Source organism: Procambarus clarkii, chromosome 32 (assembly GCF_040958095.1).
Source record: "Procambarus clarkii isolate CNS0578487 chromosome 32, FALCON_Pclarkii_2.0, whole genome shotgun sequence".
In the NCBI taxonomy this organism is placed as follows: Eukaryota; Metazoa; Arthropoda; class Malacostraca; order Decapoda; family Cambaridae; genus Procambarus; species Procambarus clarkii.
In genome coordinates this window covers 44,166,349-44,188,670 of record NC_091181.1, presented here as the reverse complement: position 1 = coordinate 44,188,670, position 22,322 = coordinate 44,166,349, and the positions used below count along the sequence as shown (strand labels likewise).

At 40.4% G+C, this 22,322-nt stretch overlaps 1 protein-coding gene across 1 annotated transcript in view; it reads right to left on the bottom strand.

Moving 5' to 3' along the window:
- Nucleotides 1-2,237: 2,237 nt before the first annotated feature.
- Nucleotides 2,238-22,322, bottom strand: part of LOC123759495 (uncharacterized) — a 430,513-nt gene continuing 410,428 nt past the window's right edge. Inside the window, exon 6 of the mRNA XM_069334770.1 lies at nt 2,238-2,375. Coding sequence (XP_069190871.1) covers nt 2,238-2,375 — 138 coding nt within the window. The remainder of the gene's footprint in view (nt 2,376-22,322) is intronic.

Genomic DNA, 22,322 nt, shown 5'->3' with positions numbered 1-22,322 from the left:
GTTTTAAATGATTCTTTACACAAATTTCAAAGTGCATCTTTGATGTTAGCCAGTCTTGCACATGCCACTGTATGATATAAGAACATAAGAACAAAGGCAACTGCAGAAGGCCTGTTGGCCCATACGAGGCAGCTCCTATTTATAACCACCCAATCCCACTCATATACATGTCCAACCCATGCTTGAAACAATCGAGGGACCCCACCTCCACAATGTTACGCGGCAATTGGTTCCACAAATCATCATATCAACATAAGCCACATATCCTTTTGGTGTGACTTCTGATGACAGGTTCAGTATGATATAATTCCATAGATACTTCTCTTTGTCAGATTCCTGAAGGATTTCCTCTCCCATTTAGTACCTTGTGTCTGGCCTCCTGCTCCGGACGTCTATTGCACCATACTTTCAGTTTGCCCAGGACACCTGGTAGCTCCTTCTGTCTTACTCATCCATATAATTTTTGCATCAGCAAAAACTGAGGAATGAGTCTATTCCCTCTGTAAACTTGTTTGCATATACGAGGAATAAGTTTAGTCCAAGAACTGAACCGTTTGGGACTCGGCTGGTGACTTCTCGCCACTCTGAAATCTCATCCTCTCACAGAGATTCGCTGCTTTTATTGTTTATATTATCCATCATTCATTGGAGTGCCTTCCCTGTCACTCCTGCCTATTTTTTCAACTAATGCACTAGTCTCTTATGGAGCACTGTGTCAACAGCTTTCTGGTAGTCCAAAAATATTTAGTCTGTCCACCCTTTATATTTTTGCCAATTTTTTGGTCGCCTGGTCATAGTTACGAAGTTCCTTCTCTCAAGATGTTGTTCTAGCCTTTTGTTACACTGTTCTCAGTCACCTTGCATGTAAGGAACACTGGCCCATAGTTCAGTGACCCCTGTCTGTCTCCCTTCTTGTATATCGGAACCACATTCGCTGTCTTATAACATCTACGAATGACTATTATACACCACTGAGACTGGCAAGCACAGTGCATCTGCTTCCTCTTTCGGTATCCATGGTGAGATCCCATCTGGGCCAACATCCTTTGTCACGCTAAGTACCTGCTTCCTTACCTCGCCACGGCTGATCTTATGTTCCTCCCGTGATGCCTGGTTAAATGCCCTCTCTCTTAGTTCAGGAACTTCTCCTTGGTTTATTATGAAGACCTCCTGGAATCTCTTGTTAAGTTTCTCACACGCCTCCATGTCATTCTCAGTGAACCTATCAGCCCCTTTTCTCAGTGTCATTACCTGTTCCTTCACTGTTGTTTTCGTCCTGATGTGGCTGTGAAGCAATTTGGGTTGGGTCTTTGCTGTATTTACTATGTTGTTTTCAAACTGTCACTCTTAAAATGAACAAATCCACAAGGGCTATGACGAGGATTCGAACCTGCGTCCGGGAGCATCCCAGACACTGCCTTAATCGACTGAGCTACGACAGGGTTAAAAGAGTTCGCAGGTTCAAATCCACGTCACGGCCCTTGTGGATTTGTTCATTTGATGCATCACGTTAGTGTGATCTCTGTGTGTAATTCTGTCACTCTTCTAGCGCTGAGCTACTCATTCCAGGCCCTCTGGTGTCTTTCTCTGCTCACTGGGGGTTATGCTCACTGGCGTCTGCTATACCTGTAATTTCTCCATGCCCTTGTGCTTAGTTACTTTGCTACCTAACCTCCCTGATAAAACCATGGGTTCCTTCTTCGCATTTATTTTCTTCCATTTGGACTGGGACAAACTTGTCTGCTGCCTCCTTACACTTCTGGGTGATGTAGTCCATCATGTCTTGTACAGCCTTCCGTCTGAGCTCTGTTTCCCATGGTATTCTATTAGGAATTTTCTTAATTTTTTTATCTTCTCGTAATTCCATTTCGGTACGTAGCTTTTTGTTCCCTGGTTCCTTCATTAAGTAAGTTATCCCTCGTTTTACCAGACACTCAAACATCAGTACACAGTGATCACTCATTCCCACTGGAGCGAGGGCTCTGAAACTGATTGTTTGTTATGTCTGACTCGACTGAACGAGTCAGACATAACAAACATAACAGACATAACACTGTGGTCACATATATTGTGTGAACAACATGACATGACAACAATACATGATGGATGAGTAAAGGTGCCGTCATAACAATGAGTCCAGAACATTACTCAAGTACTCATCCTCTGACAAACACCGAGACTCCGAACAAGAAAGCGGAAAAAGTGAACCACAGGGGGTAAAGAAAACCAGATTAGTTTTAACCTGCGGCGGAGAAGTAATTGGAGAGATAGGACGAGGGTCGATGTCGCACTCGAAGCGTCGTGCTCGACCGCAGCTCGTGGGTCCCAAGCTTCAAGAGGCACTCGGCCTCCACGCTGCCTCCTCCTCGAGATACCTGCCGGAAGTTAGAGGTGGAAACGAGGAGGTTAGAGGGGTTAATGAAGGAGTTAAAGGAGGGGAAATGAACAGGGTTAGAGGGGAAAATTTATAGGTTACAGTGAAATTAATTAGTTAGAGAAAGGGGGAGGAAATTTGAGGAGAGTCGTGAGGTTAATGTGGAATCATAGGGTTAATGGGGAGTCATGGGGTTAATGGGAGTGATGGGGTTAATGGGGAGTCAAGAGGTTAATAAGAACATAAGAACATAAGAACAAAGGCAACTGCAGAAGGCCTATTGGCCCACACGAGGCAGCTCCTATTTATAACCACCCAATCCCACTCATATACTTGTCCAACCCGCGCTTGAAACAATCGAGGGACTCCACCTCCAGCACGTTACGCGGTAATTGGTTCCGCAAATCAACAACCCTATTACTGAACCAGTATCTTGAGGTTATCTTGAGGCTATCTTGAGATGATTTCGGGGCTTTAGTGTCCCCGCGGCCCGGTCCTCGACCAGGCCTCCACCCCCAGGAAGCAGCCCGTGACAGCTGACTAACTCCCAGGTACCTATTTACTGCTAGGTAACAGGGGCATTCAGGGTGAAAGAAACTTTGCCCATTTGTTTCTTCCTCGTGCGGGAATCGAACCCGCGCCACAGAATTACGAGTACTGCGCGCTATCCACCAGGCTACGAGGCCCCTCAAAGTATTTACCCAAGTCTTTCCTAAATCTAAACTTATCCAATTTATACCCATTGTTTCGTGTTCTGTCTTGTGTTGATACTTTTAATACCCTATTAATATCCCCTTTGTTATGTCCATACACCCACTTGTAAACCTCAATCATGTCACCCCTAACTCTTCGCCTTTCCAGTGAATGCAACTTAAGCTTTGTTAATCTTTCTTCATATGAATGATTTCTAATTTGGGGAATTAACTTAGTCATCCTAAGTCATCAGTCAGGTGCTGTCACAGTGAGAGGTTGTGTTAGCTGGAGCTCTGGAGTAACATTATTATTGCAATAATGGAAGGATTAGTTAATGATTTGGTGAGTTTGGTTGGAGCTCTGAGAGCAGAGATGGATTCCCTGCGGGAGGAGGTACGATGGCCGAGACTTCGAGAGGAAACGAAGGAGGAGACCAGTGTTGACGAGACCTCATCGTGGAGAGTAGTGAAAGACAGGGGTCTTAAGAAGACCTTGACAAGGCCGCCTTCAGACGCCCTAAGGACGGCAAATTCATTTGCCGTGTTGGAGGACGAGTGCTGTAGTGCGCCTGCAGCGAGGAAATCAGCGAGGAACGGCGGAGCGCAGGCCCCTCAGGCTGCTCAGAACGTTAGGGCGGTACCGAAGCGAATTTTGGTTGTGGGAGATTCCCAGGTGAGGTATTTAGACAGAACGTTTTGTGCCAGAGATAGGGAGAACAGATTAAGGGTTTGCTATCCGGGAGCTGGAATTGGTGATATTGTTGAAAACATGAATGATATTATGACGGGAAATGGGAACAAACCCATTATTTGTATTAGTGCAGGGGGTAATGATGTTGGGCGAGTTAGGAATGAGGAACTAATACAGAGATTTAGGACAGCCATTGAATTAGTTAGGAGCAAGGGAGGAATCCCGATCATATGTGGCATTCTTCCAAGAAAGGGAGTGGGAAATGAATGGATGTCGAGGGCACTTGGTGTCAATTGCCGGCTGGAAAGATATTGCAAATGAAATGCAATATCTTTCATAGACAACTGGGAATGCTTCTATGGAAGAAATGAAATGTATGCTCGTGATGGGGTGCATCTATCGAGGGCTGGGGTTGTTGCTGTTGCGAACTCGTTGGAACCAGTGGTTAGAGGTGTTTGTTTGGGTTTAAACTGTTAGTAGATAGTGGAATGGGAATTGATTTGGAGGAAGGAGGTAATAAAAGTATGTGTTCGTGGGAGAAAAGAATTGGCAAAATGATCAGAGAAAGAAAAGGGCCTCAAAATAACAATTCACTTAGGATATATTACACTAACAGTAGAAGTCTAAGAAATAAAATTAATGAATTAAATGCTCTTGTCTGCACATAAAAAATAGATATTATTGCACTTACCGAAACGTGGATGAACGTAGAAAATAGAGAACTATTAGCTGAATATCAGATAAATGGATTTAAACTATTTCACACAGATATATTAGACGAGGAGGGGGAGTAGCCATATATGTTAGGGACAATTTGAAATGTAGTCTCAAAGAGGGAATCAAAACTGAGCCACACACAGAAACTATTTGGATAGAATTAAACGAAAAAGCAAATAATATTATAATAGGAGTTATATATAGGCCACCAAATTTAGACAGAATGGAAGCAAAGCATCTATGGAATGAAATATCTAGAGCATCTAGATCTAACAGTATTTATGTCATGGGTGACTTTAATTTTAGTGGAATAAACTGGGTGAACAAAACAGGGAATAGTGAAGCAGAAGATTTTCTAGAATTAATTGACGATTGCTTTCTTACGCAACACATTAAGGAACCAACGCGGGAAAATAATATTTTAGATTTAGTGTTAACTAACAGGGAAACACAAATTAATGACATCGAAATAGGGAGTGAGCTAGGGAACAGTAATCACAAAGAAATCAGATTTAGCATAGAATGGAATAGACCTGTAGGAGAAAATTCTGTTAAGGTGCCAGATTTTCGAAAAGCTGATTTTAATAGCCTAAGAAATTTTTTGGGTCAAATAGATTGGAAACTCTTGGGTATGGGGTGTGGGCCGGTCTTGGAGCGAGACATGAACCCAGCGATAGGTGACGTAAAAGGGGATTTCGATGTGGATTTAATATATAACTTATTTAAGAATATTCTAAACAAAGCACAGGAACGTAGTATACCATACAAATTGAATAGGTCGAATACTAATGACCCAAAGTGGATAACAAATAATTTAAAGAACCTTATAGGTTCTTTAAATTAAAGAGAGCTTGGTACAAAAGGATTAAGAATGGGGAAGTCAGGTTAGAACAGGAATTCATACAACTGGTTAGAAATGTTAAAAAAGAGATTAGGAAAGCAAAAAGAAACTATGAAGTTCGCATAGCAGAGCAAGCAAAGTCAAATCCTAAAGGTTTTTTTCAGTTATATCGAACTAAGACTAGGGAAAGGATAGGTCCATTAAAATCTGAGACAGGTCAAATAACGGATAATGACAAGGAGATGAGTAGTATTTTTAACAAATATTTTATTTTTGTATTTACTAAAGAAGAACTTAACAATATGCCTTCAGCCGAACAAGTCTATGTGGGCGGGGATGAGGACAGGTTGACTAGTTTAGCAGTTACCAGGGAAGATGTAATTAAACAATTAGAAAAACTAAAACCAAACAAATCCCCAGGGCCGAATGAAGTGTTTGCCAGGGTGCTTAAAGAATGCAAAGAGGAGCTTTCCGAGCCACTGTCTACCATATTTAATAAATCAATAGAGTCAGGCAGAGTGCCAGAGTCATGGAAGGTAGCTAATGTGGTACCAATTTTTAAGAAAGGAGATAGATCACTTGCGTCAAACTATCGGTCAATTAGCCTTACGCCTATTGTGGGAAAGTTACTTGAATCAATAATTGCAAATACAATTCGTCTCCATCTTGAAAAACATAAATTAATAAATGAGTCGCAACATGGTTTTACAAATGGCCGTTCATGTTTAACAAATTTGCTAACTTTTTATTCGAGCATAGTTGAGGCAGTTGAGTGTGGTAAGGATTGTGATGTTGTGTACCTTGACTTTAGCAAAGCTTTTGATACAGTGCCACATGAAAGACTAATTAAAAAAAATAGAAGCTCATGGTATTGGGGGTGCTATATTAACTTGGATTAGGGCATGGCTATTCCAAAGGAAACAGAGAGTTAGTATAAATGGGGTTAAGTCAGAGTGGGATAATGTTGTTAGTGGAGTACCTCAGGGCTCTGTCCTGGGACCTCTGTTGTTTATAATATATATAAATGATTTAGATTCCGGTTTGAGTAGCATTTTTGCAAATTTGTCGATGATACGAAAATCGGTAGGGAAATTAATTCGGAGGACTCACTATCACTTCAAGTTGATCTAGATAGGGTTTTGAAATGGTCAAAGGATTGGCAAATGCAGTTTAATGCTGATAAATGTAAAGTTCTGAGGCTAGGTAATGATAGAGTTACAAGATACGAGCTAGATGGTGTTGAGATTGCGAAGTCGAATTGCGAAAGGGATCTGGGAGTTATGATTAGTAAGAATTTAAAACAAAAGGATCAATGCATAAATGTTCGTAATAAGGCGAATAGGACACTGGGATTTATTAATCGAAGTGTTAGTAACAAGACACCTGGTGTGGTTCTTAAGTTATATCTTGCTCTGGTTAGGCCCCATTTAGATTATGCAGTTCAGTTTTGGTCGCCGTATTATAGAATGGATATAAATTCACTTGAACGTGTCCAACGTAGGATGACTAAGTTAATTCCCCAAATTATAAATCTTTCATATGAAGAAAGATTAACAAAGCTTAAGTTGCATTCACTGGAAAGGCGAAGAGTTAGGGGTGACATGATAGAGGTTTACAAGTGGGTGAATGGACATAACAAAGGGGATATTAATAGGGTATTAAAAGTATCAACACAAGACAGAACACGAAACAATGGGTATAAATTGGATAAGTTTAGATTTAGGAAAGACTTGGGTAAATACTGGTTCAGTAACAGGGTTGTTGATTTGTGGAACCAATTGCCGCGTAACATTGTGGAGGTGGGGTCCCTCGATTGTTTCAAGCATGGGTTGGACATGTATATGAGTGGGATTGGGAGGTTATAAATAGGAGCTGCCTCGTATGGGCCAACAGGCCTTCTGCAGTTGCGTTTGTTCTTATGTTCTTAAGTGGATGAATGGACATAACAGGGGGGATATTAATAGGGTATTAAAAATATCAACACAATCCAGAACACGAAACAATGGGTATAAATTGGATAAGTTTAGATTTAGGAAACACTTAGGTAAATACTGGTTCAGTAACAGGGTTGTTGATTTGTGGAACCAATTGCCGCGAAACGTGGTGGAGGTGGTGTCCCTCGATTGTTTCAAGCGCGGGTTGGACAATTATAGGAGTGGGATTGGGTGGTTATAGAATAGGAGCTGCCTCGCATGGGCCAATAGGCCTTCTGCAGTTACCTTTGTTCTTATGTTCTTATCCTACGCTGGACACGTTCAAGTGAATTTATATCCATTCTATAATATGGCGACCAAAACTGAACTGCATAATCTAAATGGGGCCTAACTAGAGCAAGATATAGCTTGAGAACCACACCAGGTGTCTTGTTACTAACGCTGCGATTAATAAATCCAAGTGTCCGATTTGCTTTATTGCGAACATTTATGCATTGATCGTTTTGTTTTAAATTCTTACTAATCATAACTCCCAGATCCCTTTCGCAATTCGACTTCGCAATCTCAACACCATCTAGCTCGTATCTTGTAACCCTATCATTATTACCTAACCTCAGAACTTTACATTTATCAGCATTAAACTGCATCTGCCAATCCTTCGACCATTTCAAAATCCTATCTAGATCAACTTGAAGTGATAGTGAGTCCTCCTCCGAATTAATTTCCCTACCGATTTTCGTATCATCGGCAAATTTGCAAATGTTGCTACTCAAACCTGAATCTAAATCATTTATATATATTATAAACAACAGAGGTCCCAGGACAGAGCCCTGAGGCACCCCACTTACAACATTTTCCCACTCTGACTTGACTCCATTTATACTAACTCTCTGTTTCCTTTGGTATAGCCATGCCCTAATCCAGCTTAATATAGCACCCCCAATACCATGAGACTCTAACTTTTTAATCAGTCTTTCATGAGGCACTGTATCAAAAGCTTTGCTAAAGTCAAGGTACACAACATCGCAATCCTTACCACTATCAACTGCCTCAACAATGCTAGAATAAAAAGATAACAAATTTGTTAAACATGAACGGCCATTTATAAAACCATGTTGCGACTCAATTATCATAAGAACATAAGAACAAAGGTAACTGCAGAAGGCCTATTGGCCCATACGAGGCAGCTCCTATTCTATAACCACCCAATCCCACTCATATACTTGTCCAACCCGTGCTTGAAACAATCGAGGGACCCCACCTCCACAATGTTACGCGGCAATTGGTTCCACAAATCAACAACCCTGTTACTGAACCAGTATTTACCCAAGTCTTTCCTAAATCTAAACTTATCCAATTTATATCCATTGTTTCGTGTTCTGTCCTGTGTTGATACTTTTAATACCCTATTAATATCCCCCCGGTTATGTCCATTCATCCACTTGTAAACCTCTATCATGTCACCCCTAACTCTTCGCCTTTCCAGTGAATGCAACTTAAGCTTTGTTAATCTTTCTTCATATGAAAGATTTCTAATTTGGGGAATTAACTTAGTCATCCTACGCTGGACACGTTCAAGTGAATTTATATCCATTCTATAATATGGCGACCAAAACTGAACTGCATAATCTAAATGGGGCCTAACTAGAGCAAGATATAGCTTGAGAACCACACCAGGTGTCTTGTTACTAACGCTGCGATTAATAAATCCAAGTGTCCGATTTGCCTTATTACGAACATTTATGCATTGATCCTTTTGTTTTAAATTCTTACTAATCATAACTCCCAGATCCCTTTCGCAATCCGACTTCGCAATCACAACACCATCTAGCTCGTATCTTGTAACTCTATCATCATTACCTAACCTCAGAACTTTACATTTATCAGCATTAAACTGCATCTGCCAATCCTTTGACCATTTCAAAACCCTATCTAGATCAACTTGAAGTGATAGTGAGTCCTCCTCCGAATTAATTTCCCTACCGATTTCCGTATCATCGGCAAATTTGCAAATGTTGCTACTCAAACCTGAATCTAAATCATTTATATATATTATAAACAACAGAGGTCCCAGGACAGAGCCTTGAGGCACTCCACTTACAACATTTTCCCACTCTGACTTGATTCCATTTATACTAACTCTCTGTTTCCTTTGGTATAGCCATGCCCTAATCCAGCTTAATATAGCACCCCCAATACCATGAGACTCTATTTTTTTAATCAGTCTTTCATGTGGCACTGTATCAAAAGCTTTGCTAAAGTCAAGGTATACAACATCGCAATCCTTACCACTATCAACTGCCTCAACAATGCTAGAATAAAAAGATAACAAATTTGTTAAACATGAACGGCCATTTATAAAACCATGTTGCGACTCAATTATTAATTTATGTTTTTCAAGATGAAGACGAATTTTATTTGCTATTATAGATTCGAGTAACTTTCCCACAATAGACGTTAGGCTAATTGGTCGATAGTTAGACGCAAGTGATCTATCTCCTTTCTTAAAAACTGGTATCACATTAGCAACTTTCCAAAACTCTGGCACTCTGCCTGACTCTATTGATTTATTAAATATGGTTGACAGTGGGTCACAAAGCTCCTCTTTGCATTCTTTAAGCACCCTAGCAAACACTTCATCCGGCCCTGGGGATTTGTTTGGTTTGAGTTTTACTATTTGTTTAAGAACATCCTCCCTGGTAACTGCTAAACTCGTCAACCTGTCCTCGTCCCCACCCACATAGACTTGTTCGGCTGAAGGCATATTGTTAAGTTCCTCTTTAGTAAATACAGATACAAAATATTTATTAAAAATACTACTCATCTCTTCATCACTATCTGTTATTTGACCTGTCTCAGTTTTTAATGGACCTATCCTTTCCCTAGTCTTAGTACGATATAACTGAAAAAACCCTTTAGGATTTGTCTTTGCTTGCCCTGCTATGCGAACTTCATAGTTTCTTTTTGCTTTCCTTATCTCTTTTTTAACATTTCTAACCAGTTGTACGAATTCCTGTTCTAAAGTGACCTCCCCATTTTTAATCCTTTTGTACCAAGCTCTCTTTTTACCTATAAGGTTCTTCAAATTCTTTGTTATCCACTTTGGGTCATTAGTATACGATCTATTCAATTTGTATGGTATACTACGTTCCTGTGCTTTGTTTAGAATATTCTTAAATAAGTTATATATTGAATCCACATCGAAATCCCCATTTAAGTCACCTATCGCTGGGTTCATGTCTCGCTCCAAGACCGGCCCACACCCCATACCCAAGCCTTTCCAATCAATTTGACCCAAAAAATTTCTTAGGCTATTAAAATCAGCTTTTCGAAAATCTGGCACTTTAACAGAATTTTCTCCTACTGGTCTATTCCATTCTATGCTAAATCTGATTTCCTTTGGTATAGCAAAAAGAAACTATGAAGTTCGCATAGCAGGGCAAGCAAAGACAAATCCTAAAGGGTTTTTTCAGTTATATCGTTATATATATATTATATCATTATCAATTTATGTTTCTCAAGATGAAGACGAATTTTATTTTCTATTATAGATTCGAGCAACTTTCCCACAATAGACGTTAGGCTAATTGGTCGATAGTTAGACGCAAGTGATCTATCTCCTTTCTTAAAAACTGGTATCACATTAGCAACTTTCCAAAACTCTGGTACTCTGCCTGACTATTGATTTATTAAATATGGTTGACAGTGGGTCACAAAGCTCCTCTTTGCATTCTTTAAGCACCCTGGCAAACACTTCATCCGGCCCTGGGGATTTGTTTGGTTTGAGTTTTACTATTTGTTTAAGAACATCCTCCCTGGTAACTGCTAAACTCGTCAACCTGTCCTCGTACCCACCCACATAGACTTGTTCGGCTGAAGGCATATTGTTAAGTTCCTCTTTAGTAAATACAGATACAAAATATTTATTAAAAATACTACTCATCTCTTCATCACTATCTGTTATTTGACCTGTCTCAGTTTTTAATAGACCTATCCTTTCCCTAGTCTTAGTACGATATAACTGAAAAAACCCTTTAGGATTTGTCTTTGCTTGCCCTGCTATGCGAACTTCATAGTTTCTTTTTGCTTTCCTTATCTCTTTTTTAACATTTCTAAACAGTTGTACGAATTCCTGTTCAAAAGTGACCTCCCCATTTTTAATCCTTTTGTACCAAGCTCTCTTTTTACCTATAAGGTTCTTCAAATTCTTTGTTATCCACTTTGGGTCATTAGTATTCGATCTATTCAATTTGTAAGGTATACTACGTTCCTGTGCTTTGTTTCGAATGTTCTTAAATAAGTTATATATTGAATCCACATCGAAATCCCCATTTACGTCACCTATCGCTGGGTTCATGTCTCGCTCCAAGACCGGCCCCCACCCCATACCCAAGACTTTCCAATCAATTTGACCCAAAAAATTTCTTAGGCTATTAAAATCAGCTTTTCGAAAATCTGGCACCTTAACAGAATTTTCTCCTACAGGTCTATTCCATTCTATGCTAAATCTGATTTCTTTGTGATCACTGTTCCCTAGCTCACTCCCTATTTCGATGTCATTAATTTGTGTTTCCCTGTTAGTTAACACTAAATCTAAAATATTATTTTCCCGCGTTGGTTCCTTAATGTGTTGCGTAAGAAAGCAATCGTCAATTAATTCTAGAAAATCTTCTGCTTCACTATTCCCTGTTTTGTTCAACCAGTTTATTCCACTAAAATTAAAGTCACCCATGACGTAAATACTGTTAGATCTAGATGCCCTAGATATTTCATCCCATAGATGCTTTGCTTCTATTCTGTCTAAATTTGGTGCCTATATATAACTCCTATTATAATATTATTTGTTTTTTCGTATAATTCTATCCAAATAGTTTCTTTGTGTGGCTCAGTTTTGATTCCCTCTTTGAGACTACATTTCAAATTGTCCCTAACATATATGGCTACTCCCCCTCCTCGTCTAATATATAGTGTGAAATAGTTTAAATCCATTTATTTGGATTTATTTGGATTGGATAAATCCTTTGACCATTTCAAAACCCTTTCTAGCTTAACTTGAAGTGATAGTGAGTCCTCCTCCGAATTAATTTCCCTACCGATTTTCGTATCTGCAAATTTGCAAATGTTGCTACTCAAACCTGAATCCATATCATTTATATATATAATAAACAACAGAGGTCCTAGGACAGAGCCTTGAGGCAGTCCACTTACAACATTTTCCCACTCTGACTTGATTCCATTTATACTAACTCTTTGAAGAGTTAATAGGAAGTCATGAGGTTAATGGGGAGTGGTGGGGTTAATGGGGAGTCTTGGGGTTAATGGGGGAGTCGTGGGGTTAATGGGGAGTCTTGGGGTTAATGGGGGAGTCGTGGGGTTAATGGGGGAGTCATGGGGTTAATGTGAGAGGGAGGGAACTGAGAGAAGATAATGACACATAATTTGAATATTCCAGTAAGAAGACAAGGAAACTCTCAGGAGAAGCGCCAAGCCATTGCGACTATATAGCACTGGGAAGGGATCAGGATAAGGATTGGGGGTGGGACGGGGGGAAGGAATGCTGCCCAACCACTTGGACGGTTGGGGATTGAACGCCGGCCTGCATGAAGCAACACCGTCGCTCTACCCTCTAGCCCCAAGATGAAGAATTAATCATTCTTTGAGTTGTGTTGCAGCAAGGCTTGCAGTCTCATTCTCTAGACGCTTCGTGTTTTGATAGTCGTAGTCACTGTGATGTCTGTCAGGTCAGTCTCTCTCTCTCTCTCCTGACACTTTGCTTGTAACCAAATGCCACCGACATACATATCTATGAAATAAATATTACCTCAATGGGTGACGGGTAAAATATACAAATCACACTCAACGCGATATAAATCAACGAGTAAATCAATTAGAACAATGAGGTGACTAGCGACACCTCCACCACAGTGCATATGGGCCTCCTAACCCCTGTGCCTTCACTGGAGTTCCAAGTTGTGTAACTTTAATGCCACGTGGTGGTTCAGGGGTAAGGTGCGCGGCCTGGAGTACTCTAATCAGTGGTTCGAGTTGAATCATTGCTTCAATTTATGTTCTGAAGGACAAGGTATCTTACGTGTGCGATGGGTCTCTATGTATGGTGTGAAGGTGTCAGGACAGGGAATTTGGATTAGCACTTCATTGAATATATTATAAATTAATTTGAGGAGGTCGTTTGATTGTTGATTTGCAAAACAGCACTTTGGAATCAGCAAGGCTTAAAGAGTGTCCATTTTTGTCTGATAATTGCATGGTTTTGATAATTTGAAAAACGTTGATTTCTGTTTGATAATAGATCACGATTTCTGTTTGATGTCCTCGATTGAAACATCGTGTTTACATACGTTTACCGCGTGCAGCACTCATCATGCTTCGTGGTACGCAGGAAACAAGTATTCTGCACTGTTTCAGGAATTTACAACCAGCATTCGAACGTGATCACTCTAACGCAAAACTGGTTTCAACACGTGTGTGTGTTGGGGTTGTTTGCCAGGTTATTAGTTGTTATGAAACTGGTCACTTTCCCATCACTTTATTGAATGATGATATATGAAGCAATCATTCTTGTTAGCTAAGAATGATTTATATTATTTCGTTCAATACTTGCTCAGGTGTTTAATATGCTCATTTATTATTGAATAATGTGTTTATGTAGTTGCATGGGCTCATGTGTTTATGTAGTTGCATGGGCTCACGTGTTGATGTAGTTGCATGGGCTCACGTGTTGATGTAGTTACATGGGCTCACGTGTTGATGTAGTTGCATGGGCTCACGTGTTGATGTAGTTGCATGGGCTCACGTGTTGATGTAGTTGCATGGGCTCACGTGTTGATGCAGTTCCATGGGCTCACATGTTGATGCAGTTGCATGGGCTCATGTGTTTATGTAGTTGCATGGGCTCACGTGTTGATGTAGTTACATGGGCTCACGTGTTGATGTAGTTACATGGGCTCACGTGTTGATGTAGTTGCATGGGCTCACGTGTTGATGTAGTTGCATGGGCTCACGTGTTGATGTAGTTGCATGGGCTCACGTGTTGATGCAGTTGCATGGGCTCACGTGTTGATGCAGTTGCATGGGCTCATGTGTTGATGTAGTTGCAAGTGAACAGGTGTTGATGATCTTGGTCGGGATCGTAGTCAGAGTTCAATAAGTCGAATCCGAAATGTTGTGTGTGAATTCCACGATGGAATATGTGTACTCGTTACTTATGAATATATATATGATACATCACGTGACACATATGATGCATCATGTGACATATATGATGCATCACGTGACACATAAGATACATCACGTGACACATGATACATCACGTGACATATATGATACATCACGTGACACATATGATACATCACGTGACACATGGTACATCACGTGACATATGATACATCACGTGACACATATGATACATCACGTGACACATAAGATACATCACGTGACACATGATACATCACGTGACATATATGATACATCACGTGACACATGATACATCACGTGACATATTTGATACATTACGTGACACATGATACATCACGTGACATATATGATACATCACGTGACATATGATACATCACGTGACATATATGATACATCACGTGAAATATATGATACATCACGTGACATATATGATACATCACGTGACATATATGATACATCACGTGACATGATACAACACGTGACACACATCACGTGACACACATGATGCATCACGTGACACACATGATGCATCACGTGACACACATGATGCATCACGTGACACACATCACGTGACATACATGATACATCACGTGACATATATGATACATTACGTGACACATGATACATCACGTGACACATGATACATCACGTGACATATATGATACATCACGTGACATATATGATACATCACGTGACAAATGATACATCACGTGACACATGATACATCACGTGACACATGATACATCACGTGACATACATGATACATCACGTGACATACATGATACATCACGTGACACACATGATACATCACGTGGCACATATATCACATGACACACATGCATCACGTGGCACATACATCACATGACACACATGATGCATCACGTGACACACATGATGCATCACGTGACACACATGATGCATCACGTGACACACATGATGCATCACTTGACACACATGATGCATCACGTGACACACATGATGCATCACGTGACACACATGATGCATCACGTGACACACATGATGCATCACGTGACACACATGATGCATCACGTGACACACATGATGCATCACGTGACACACATGATGCATCACGTGACACACATGATGCATCACGTGGGGAAACAGCTCCCAACGGAACTTGTTTTTATTTTTGGCTCGTCTGATGTAAGCGTAAACTTCATGTTAAGTTCGTACTGATCTGCGATTACATCAGACGCAGAGTAAGCGTAGATCACGCTATGTTTGTTCTGTATCTACCTCTACACAGTCGCAGAGTAAGCGTAGATCACGCTGTGTTTGTTCTGTATCTACCTCTACACAGTCGCAGAGTAAGCGTAGATCACGCTATGTTTGTTCTGTATCTACCTCTACACAGTCGCAGAGTAAGCGTAGATCACGCTGTGTTTGTTCTGTATCTACCTCTACACAGTCGCAGAGTAAGCGTAGATCACGCTATGTTTGTTCTGTATCTACCTCTACACAGTCGCAGAGTAAGCGTAGATCACGCTATGTTTGTTCTGTATCTACCTCTACACAGTCGCAGAGTAAGCGTAGATCACGCTGTGTTTGTTCTGTATCTACCTCTACACAGTCGCAGAGTAAGCGTAGATCACGCTGTGTTTGTTCTGTATCTACCTCTACACAGTCGCAGAGTAAGCGTAGATCACGCTGTGTTTGTTCTGTATCTACCTCTACACAGTCGCAGAGTAAGCGTAGATCACGCTGTGTTTGTTCTGTATCTACCTCTACACAGTCGCAGAGTAAGCGTAGATCACGCTATGTTTGTTCTGTATCTACCTCTACACAGAAGTGCCATCAAATTATGCTCCTTCTGGCATAATTTTACTTCTCTTACGATTAATTCCTTTTAACTAAGTGTAAGCATATAACTTTCAAGATGGACAAAACGGTGTATAAAATTATAATTAACACAGAATAATCCATGAGAAGGAATAGAAGTTGTGGTTCTTGGAATACTAGCAATGGTACAACCAGAAACTAGCAATGGTACAACCAGAAACTAGCAATGGTACAACCAGAAACTAGCAATGGTACAACCAGAAACTAGCAATGGGTACAACCAGAAACTAGCAATGGTACAACCAGAAACTAGCAATGGTACAACCAGAAACTAGCAATGGTACAACCAGAAACTAGTAATGGTACAACCAGAAACTAGCATTGGTACAACCAGAAACTAGCAATGGTACAACCAGAAACTAGCATTGGTACAACCAGAAACTAGCAATGGTACAACCAAAAACTAGCATTGGTACAACCAGAAACTAGCATTGGTACAACCAGAAACTAGTAATGGTACAACCAGAAACTAGTAATGGTACAACCAGAAACTAGCAATGGTACAACCAGAAACTAGCAATGGTACAACCAGAAACTAGCAATGGTACAACCAGAAACTAGCAATGTACAACCAGAAACTAGTAATGGTACAACCAGAAACTAGCAATGGTACAACCAGAAACTAGCAATGGTACAACCAGAAACTAGCAATGGTACAACCAGAAACTAGCAATGGTACAACCAGAAACTAGCAATGGTACAACCAGAAACTAGCAATGGTACAACCAGAAACTAGCAATGGTACAACCAGAAACTAGCAATGGTACAACCAGAAACTAGCAATGGTACAACCAGAAACTAGCAATAGTACAACCAGAAACTAGCATTGGTACAACCAGAAACTAGCAATGGTACAACCAAAAACTAGCATTGGTAAAACCAGAAACTAGCATTGGTACAACCAGAAACTAGTAATGGTACAACCAGAAACTAGCATTGGTACAACCAGAAACTAGCAATGGTACAACCAGAAACTAGCAATGTACAACCAGAAACTAGTAATGGTACAACCAGAAACTAGCAATGGTACAACCAGAAACTAGCAATGGTACAACCAGAAACTAGCAATGGTACAACCAGAAACTAGCAATGGTACAACCAGAAACTAGCAATGGTACAACCAGAAACTAGCAATGGTACAACCAGAAACTAGCAATGGTACAACCAGAAACTAGCAATGGTACAACCAGAAACTAGCAATGTACAACCAGAAACTAGCAATGGTACAACCAGAAACTAGCATTGGTACAACCAGAAACTAGCAATGTACAACCAGAAACTAGCAATGGTACAACCAAAAACTAGTTATGGCCCACTCAGAAAGTTGCTAGAAAGTATCATTGACATTACACCAATGCCCTTTTCCCAGCCCTAAAATCCCCAAAATCCTAAAATCTTGGTTGTGGACTACCAAACCAGCGCACATATAGTTCACAACCCAGAGACCTAAGCACAGGGTTTATATAGCTCAGAGAACAGGGAGATCTAGAATTCTAAATTTTAGAGTTCTGGACCCAAATCCTCTAATTTATAGCCCAGTGTTAATACTTAGGAACCTAATAGCCAAATCCTGAAGTATGATTCCCCAAGACTCGACTGAGACTCTAGAACAAGAGGTTTTCAGACTTCAGCCGGCCGACCACATCTGGCTCGACAGAAGATTGTATCCGGCCAGCAGCAACTTGAAATATATTTATATAAATTATGAAATTAATTATTTCTCTTAGTTTTTCTTTCCACCACGAGGTGAGGTAGATGTCAATTGCACTTGCATCTGATGATGTAGTGCATCTTCCCTAATGACACCAAGACGTGTGTGGTGGGGCCTGGAGACAGATTCACGAAGCAGTTACGCAAGCACTTACGAATCTATCCATCTTTTCTCAATCTTTGGCGGCATTGTTTGCAATTATTAAATAGTTAATGAGCTCCGAAGCACCAGGAGGCTGTTTATAACAATAACAACAGTTGATTGGGAAGTCTTCATGCTTGTAAACTGTTTAAGAAATGTAACCAAAGCCGTCAAAGATTGAGGAAAGTTGTACATACAGTTGTAAGTTGTAAGTTGAAAGTTGTAAGTACTTGCGTAACTGCTTCGTGAATCTGGCCCCAGGTCGGCTGCCACGGCGCTCTTTACCAGGCTGTCAGAAAAATTAATACTATCTTGAGATTCTTGAGATGATTTCGGGGCTTAGCGTCCCCGCGGCCCGGTCCTCGACCAGGCCTCCTTTTTGTTACACACTCCCCAGGAAGCAGCCCGTGGCAGCTGTCTAACTCCCAGGTACCTATTTACTGCTAGGTAACAGGGGGGGCAGCAGGGTGAAAGAACCTCTGCCCACTTGTTTCCGCCTCTAACAGGGATCGAACCCGGAACCTCAGGATTACGAATTTGAAGCGCTGTCCACTCAGCTGTCAGGCCCCTACTAATCTAATTCTTGTTTTGGAATTCTCTTTGACGTTTATTATAAGTTTGAGTAGAACGGTGCTGATTGAATTTATTTTTGTTCGACCTTTTATTGATAGTTACAAGTGTTTTATCTATTTTGTTATACTGAATTTAAGCGTTTTTTTCCTTGCTGTGAGCCACAAAATTGGGCCAATTTTAATTTTTAAGTATTAATTTCTCTTAATAAAATTGAATTTCTCATCTGCAGTTAGGTACATGACACCTGCATAGTCATACTGGGCTAGCGGCGTCCTTATTATCTAACCATACCATTGAGCACAACATTTGATAAGGTTAATCTAACCTTAGATAAATATAACCTTAAGGGTTAATTTTGGGGCATTAAATATTTTCCAACGCAAGCACCGCGTCCTTGCTGTGTAATTGTCACATTTCTCTCTGTTGTTCTGAATCAAATCATGCTGAATACCCCCATCAAATACAAATAAAATGTATTCATTCATTTATAAAACAGATTTTTTCTTCTTTTTTCTCGGCTCGGGAAAATATGAGTAATATACGGTGTGTTCCTCAGAGGGAAACGTTTAGAGACCCCTAAACTGAGTTTTGAACCTCACTTCGGACCCCTCAGTCCAAAACCAGAGATCTGATGTTGAGAAATCAGAGTTCCGAACACTTGAATGCAGACCCTGGAAACACAAACCGTAACTGTCTCTATTTTCCGCTTGTTACAACTTGTAATAAAATTGTTACATCTTGGCTTAACGTGTTTATGACGTATTAGAACGTTGTTACAACTTGCTATATTGGTTGTTATAACTGGTTAGGAGGTGTTAAAACTGGTTCGAACTTTGTACCAACGTCGTAGTTTCGGTGTGTGTTTGGCGGGGCTCAGTTCATAGCCCCAAACCCTGATCACAATAGGCAGAACTCGAGTCACGGAGCCTGAGCCCAAACCAGCAGCAGAATGCTGACAACTCCCAAAACCCGATGGACATCACTCGTTCGTTACTTGTCCCGGGTAACGAACGAGTGATGTCCATCGGGTTTTCGATGGACATCATCGAAACACGTGTTCCCGGGACAAGGGAACACGTGTCTCCCGCGGGGTGAGGGGAGGGAAGGGGAGAGAGGGGAGGGGTGGCCAGGGAAGTGAGGGGGGTTTGGAATAGGATGGAATGGGGAGGTTTAGGGAGGGATGTGAGGGTTCCATTGAAACATTTTTTTGATAATCTAGATCCATCATTGAACAAATGTCTCCGTGAGTGGTTTGTCCGCCTTTTGGGGGGTCACTGGTTAGTCCAGCTTCTGGGGTCACTGGTTAGTCCAGCTTCTGGGGTCACTTGTTAGTTCAGCTTCTGGGGTCACTGGTTAGTCCAGGTTCTGGGGTCACTTGTTTGTCTAGCTTCTGGGGTGACTGGTTAGTCCAGCTTCTGGGGTCACTGGTTAGTCCAGCTTCTGGGGTCACTGGTTAGTCCAGCTTCTGGGGTCACTGGTTAGTCCAGCTTCTGGGGTCACTGGTTAGTCCAGGTTCTGGGGTCACTTGTTAGCCTAACCTCTGGGGTCACCAGTTTCCTTAACATCTCGGGTGACCTGTTAGCCCAACCTTTAGGGATCACTAATGGTTGGGCTAATGATTGATTAGCCAAACCTCTGGTGTCACTTGTTGCATTGAAATTAATACACGGATATCTGTATTAATACTTTAGTACTAAGCCATCATTGCTTGTACATTAATACACAGATATCAGTACACAGACATCAGTACACAGACATGAATCTGTTCCTACCACTATTTGTGTCGTGAAAAAAAGAGGAAATGCAATATTTTATCACAGACTCACCTATATTGCAATGTGTCTGCAACCAACATGTATGCAATTTATATGAATACAAACTACATACAATCTATATGTATAAAAGCTTGTTTTGTTAAAAGGTTACCTCGAATTCTTGATAGGAGTTTAGAATTAGCAGCTGGTGCCTAGATTTGGTTATAGGTATTTATGCTGGTAACCAGAATCAGTTTCAGAAACTTCAGTCTGTCTAGCTTCTGTATGGTCTGTCTGACAGTCTGTCTAGTTGTATGAATGGTACAACTTGTACCATCCATAACAACGGTGACTGGACTAAACAGGTGTACAGCTGTCGTTGTCCAACTGACAGTTGTTGGCATAAAATGAATAACATTTTAGCTTACTAGATGTTTACAGTCGGTGACAAGTGCTTGGCTATAGTAACAGGTATTTAGAGCCGGTGACAAGTGCTTGGCTATAGTAACAGGTATTTGGAGCCGGTGACAAGTGCTTGGCTTTAGTAACAGGTGTTTGGAGCCGGTGACAAGTGCTTGGAACTTGGTAACAGGTATTTTGGAGTCAGTGACACGTGTTTTAAATCGATTTAAATTAAATCGTGTCCTATGTTTTAATATTTTTCCAGTGTGATACATGGTTTATGATCTTATGTTCCCAGAGTTTTCCAAATATGAAGCATGTTTATGTCTCCTTATATTAATATTTTTTAATAATGAATATTCTTATAATACCATAGTTGTCAAGTTATGTTCTTATATTCATACAGTTTTCTTTGATGTTCTTAAAGTTTTCCAATATGATGTGTTCACGTGTTTTTATTTTCTAAGAGTTTTACAATCATATATGTTTTTACGATCTTATTCATTTATATTTGCATCAAAAGTTTTTCCAATGCGATGTATGACTGTAATGAATATGTAAATTTATTTACTGAATGGGATATTAGTTTTGGCAATTATAGAAATGGATATTAATTATAGAGTTGGAAGTTGATGAATTATTCTATATAGAAAAGAATGTCTGTATATTCGAGGGATGTTGGAAGCCAGATGCCTAGGGTTTAGCCTAATCAAATTTTGCAGGGTGACTGGTCTTTGGCCTGGGATCGTCATAGGCAGTTCGGGTTCGATTCCCCATGCTCCTCCCTTTACATAAAATTTGCAAATTATACCAATTTCCAAGCACGCTAAATACCTGACTCCTTCCTCATTTTGACACAGACAGCATTTTATTTTCTTCATATTACTCTGAGCCTTCCTTTCATATATACCTCTATATGATGAAATGTTAGTTTGTCTAATGTAGATTATTGATGAAGGCAGTGTATAGTGGCTGTCACATTTATGAAGGGAAAGTGGTGAAGAGTAGTGAAGGGCAGTGAAGGGGATGAAGAATAGGAAAGGTTATGAAGGGATGATAAATAATTATCAAATGCACCAAATCCCTGTTAGATTTTATTTCAATGCACCGATTGTTGTCTTCGTTATTTCTTCCCAATTATTAACCCTTTTCTAAATTAATTTATTCACTCCTTATCTCCCGTCGTTCATTCAGTTTGAGAGAGTGTAAGCAATGGTCCCCTCACATATAAAGTTTCAAAACGTTATGAAAAATGTTAATTGAAAGTTTCCTCTCCTAACCTTACCGAGTAAACCGGACGACTCAAACAGAAAAAGGGACAGTACGCCACTTTTGTGAGACGGATTCATTTCAAATTACGTGCAAATTTGGCCATAGCGCGCATACGAGCCAAAAGTGACGTTATTTTTAAGAGGAC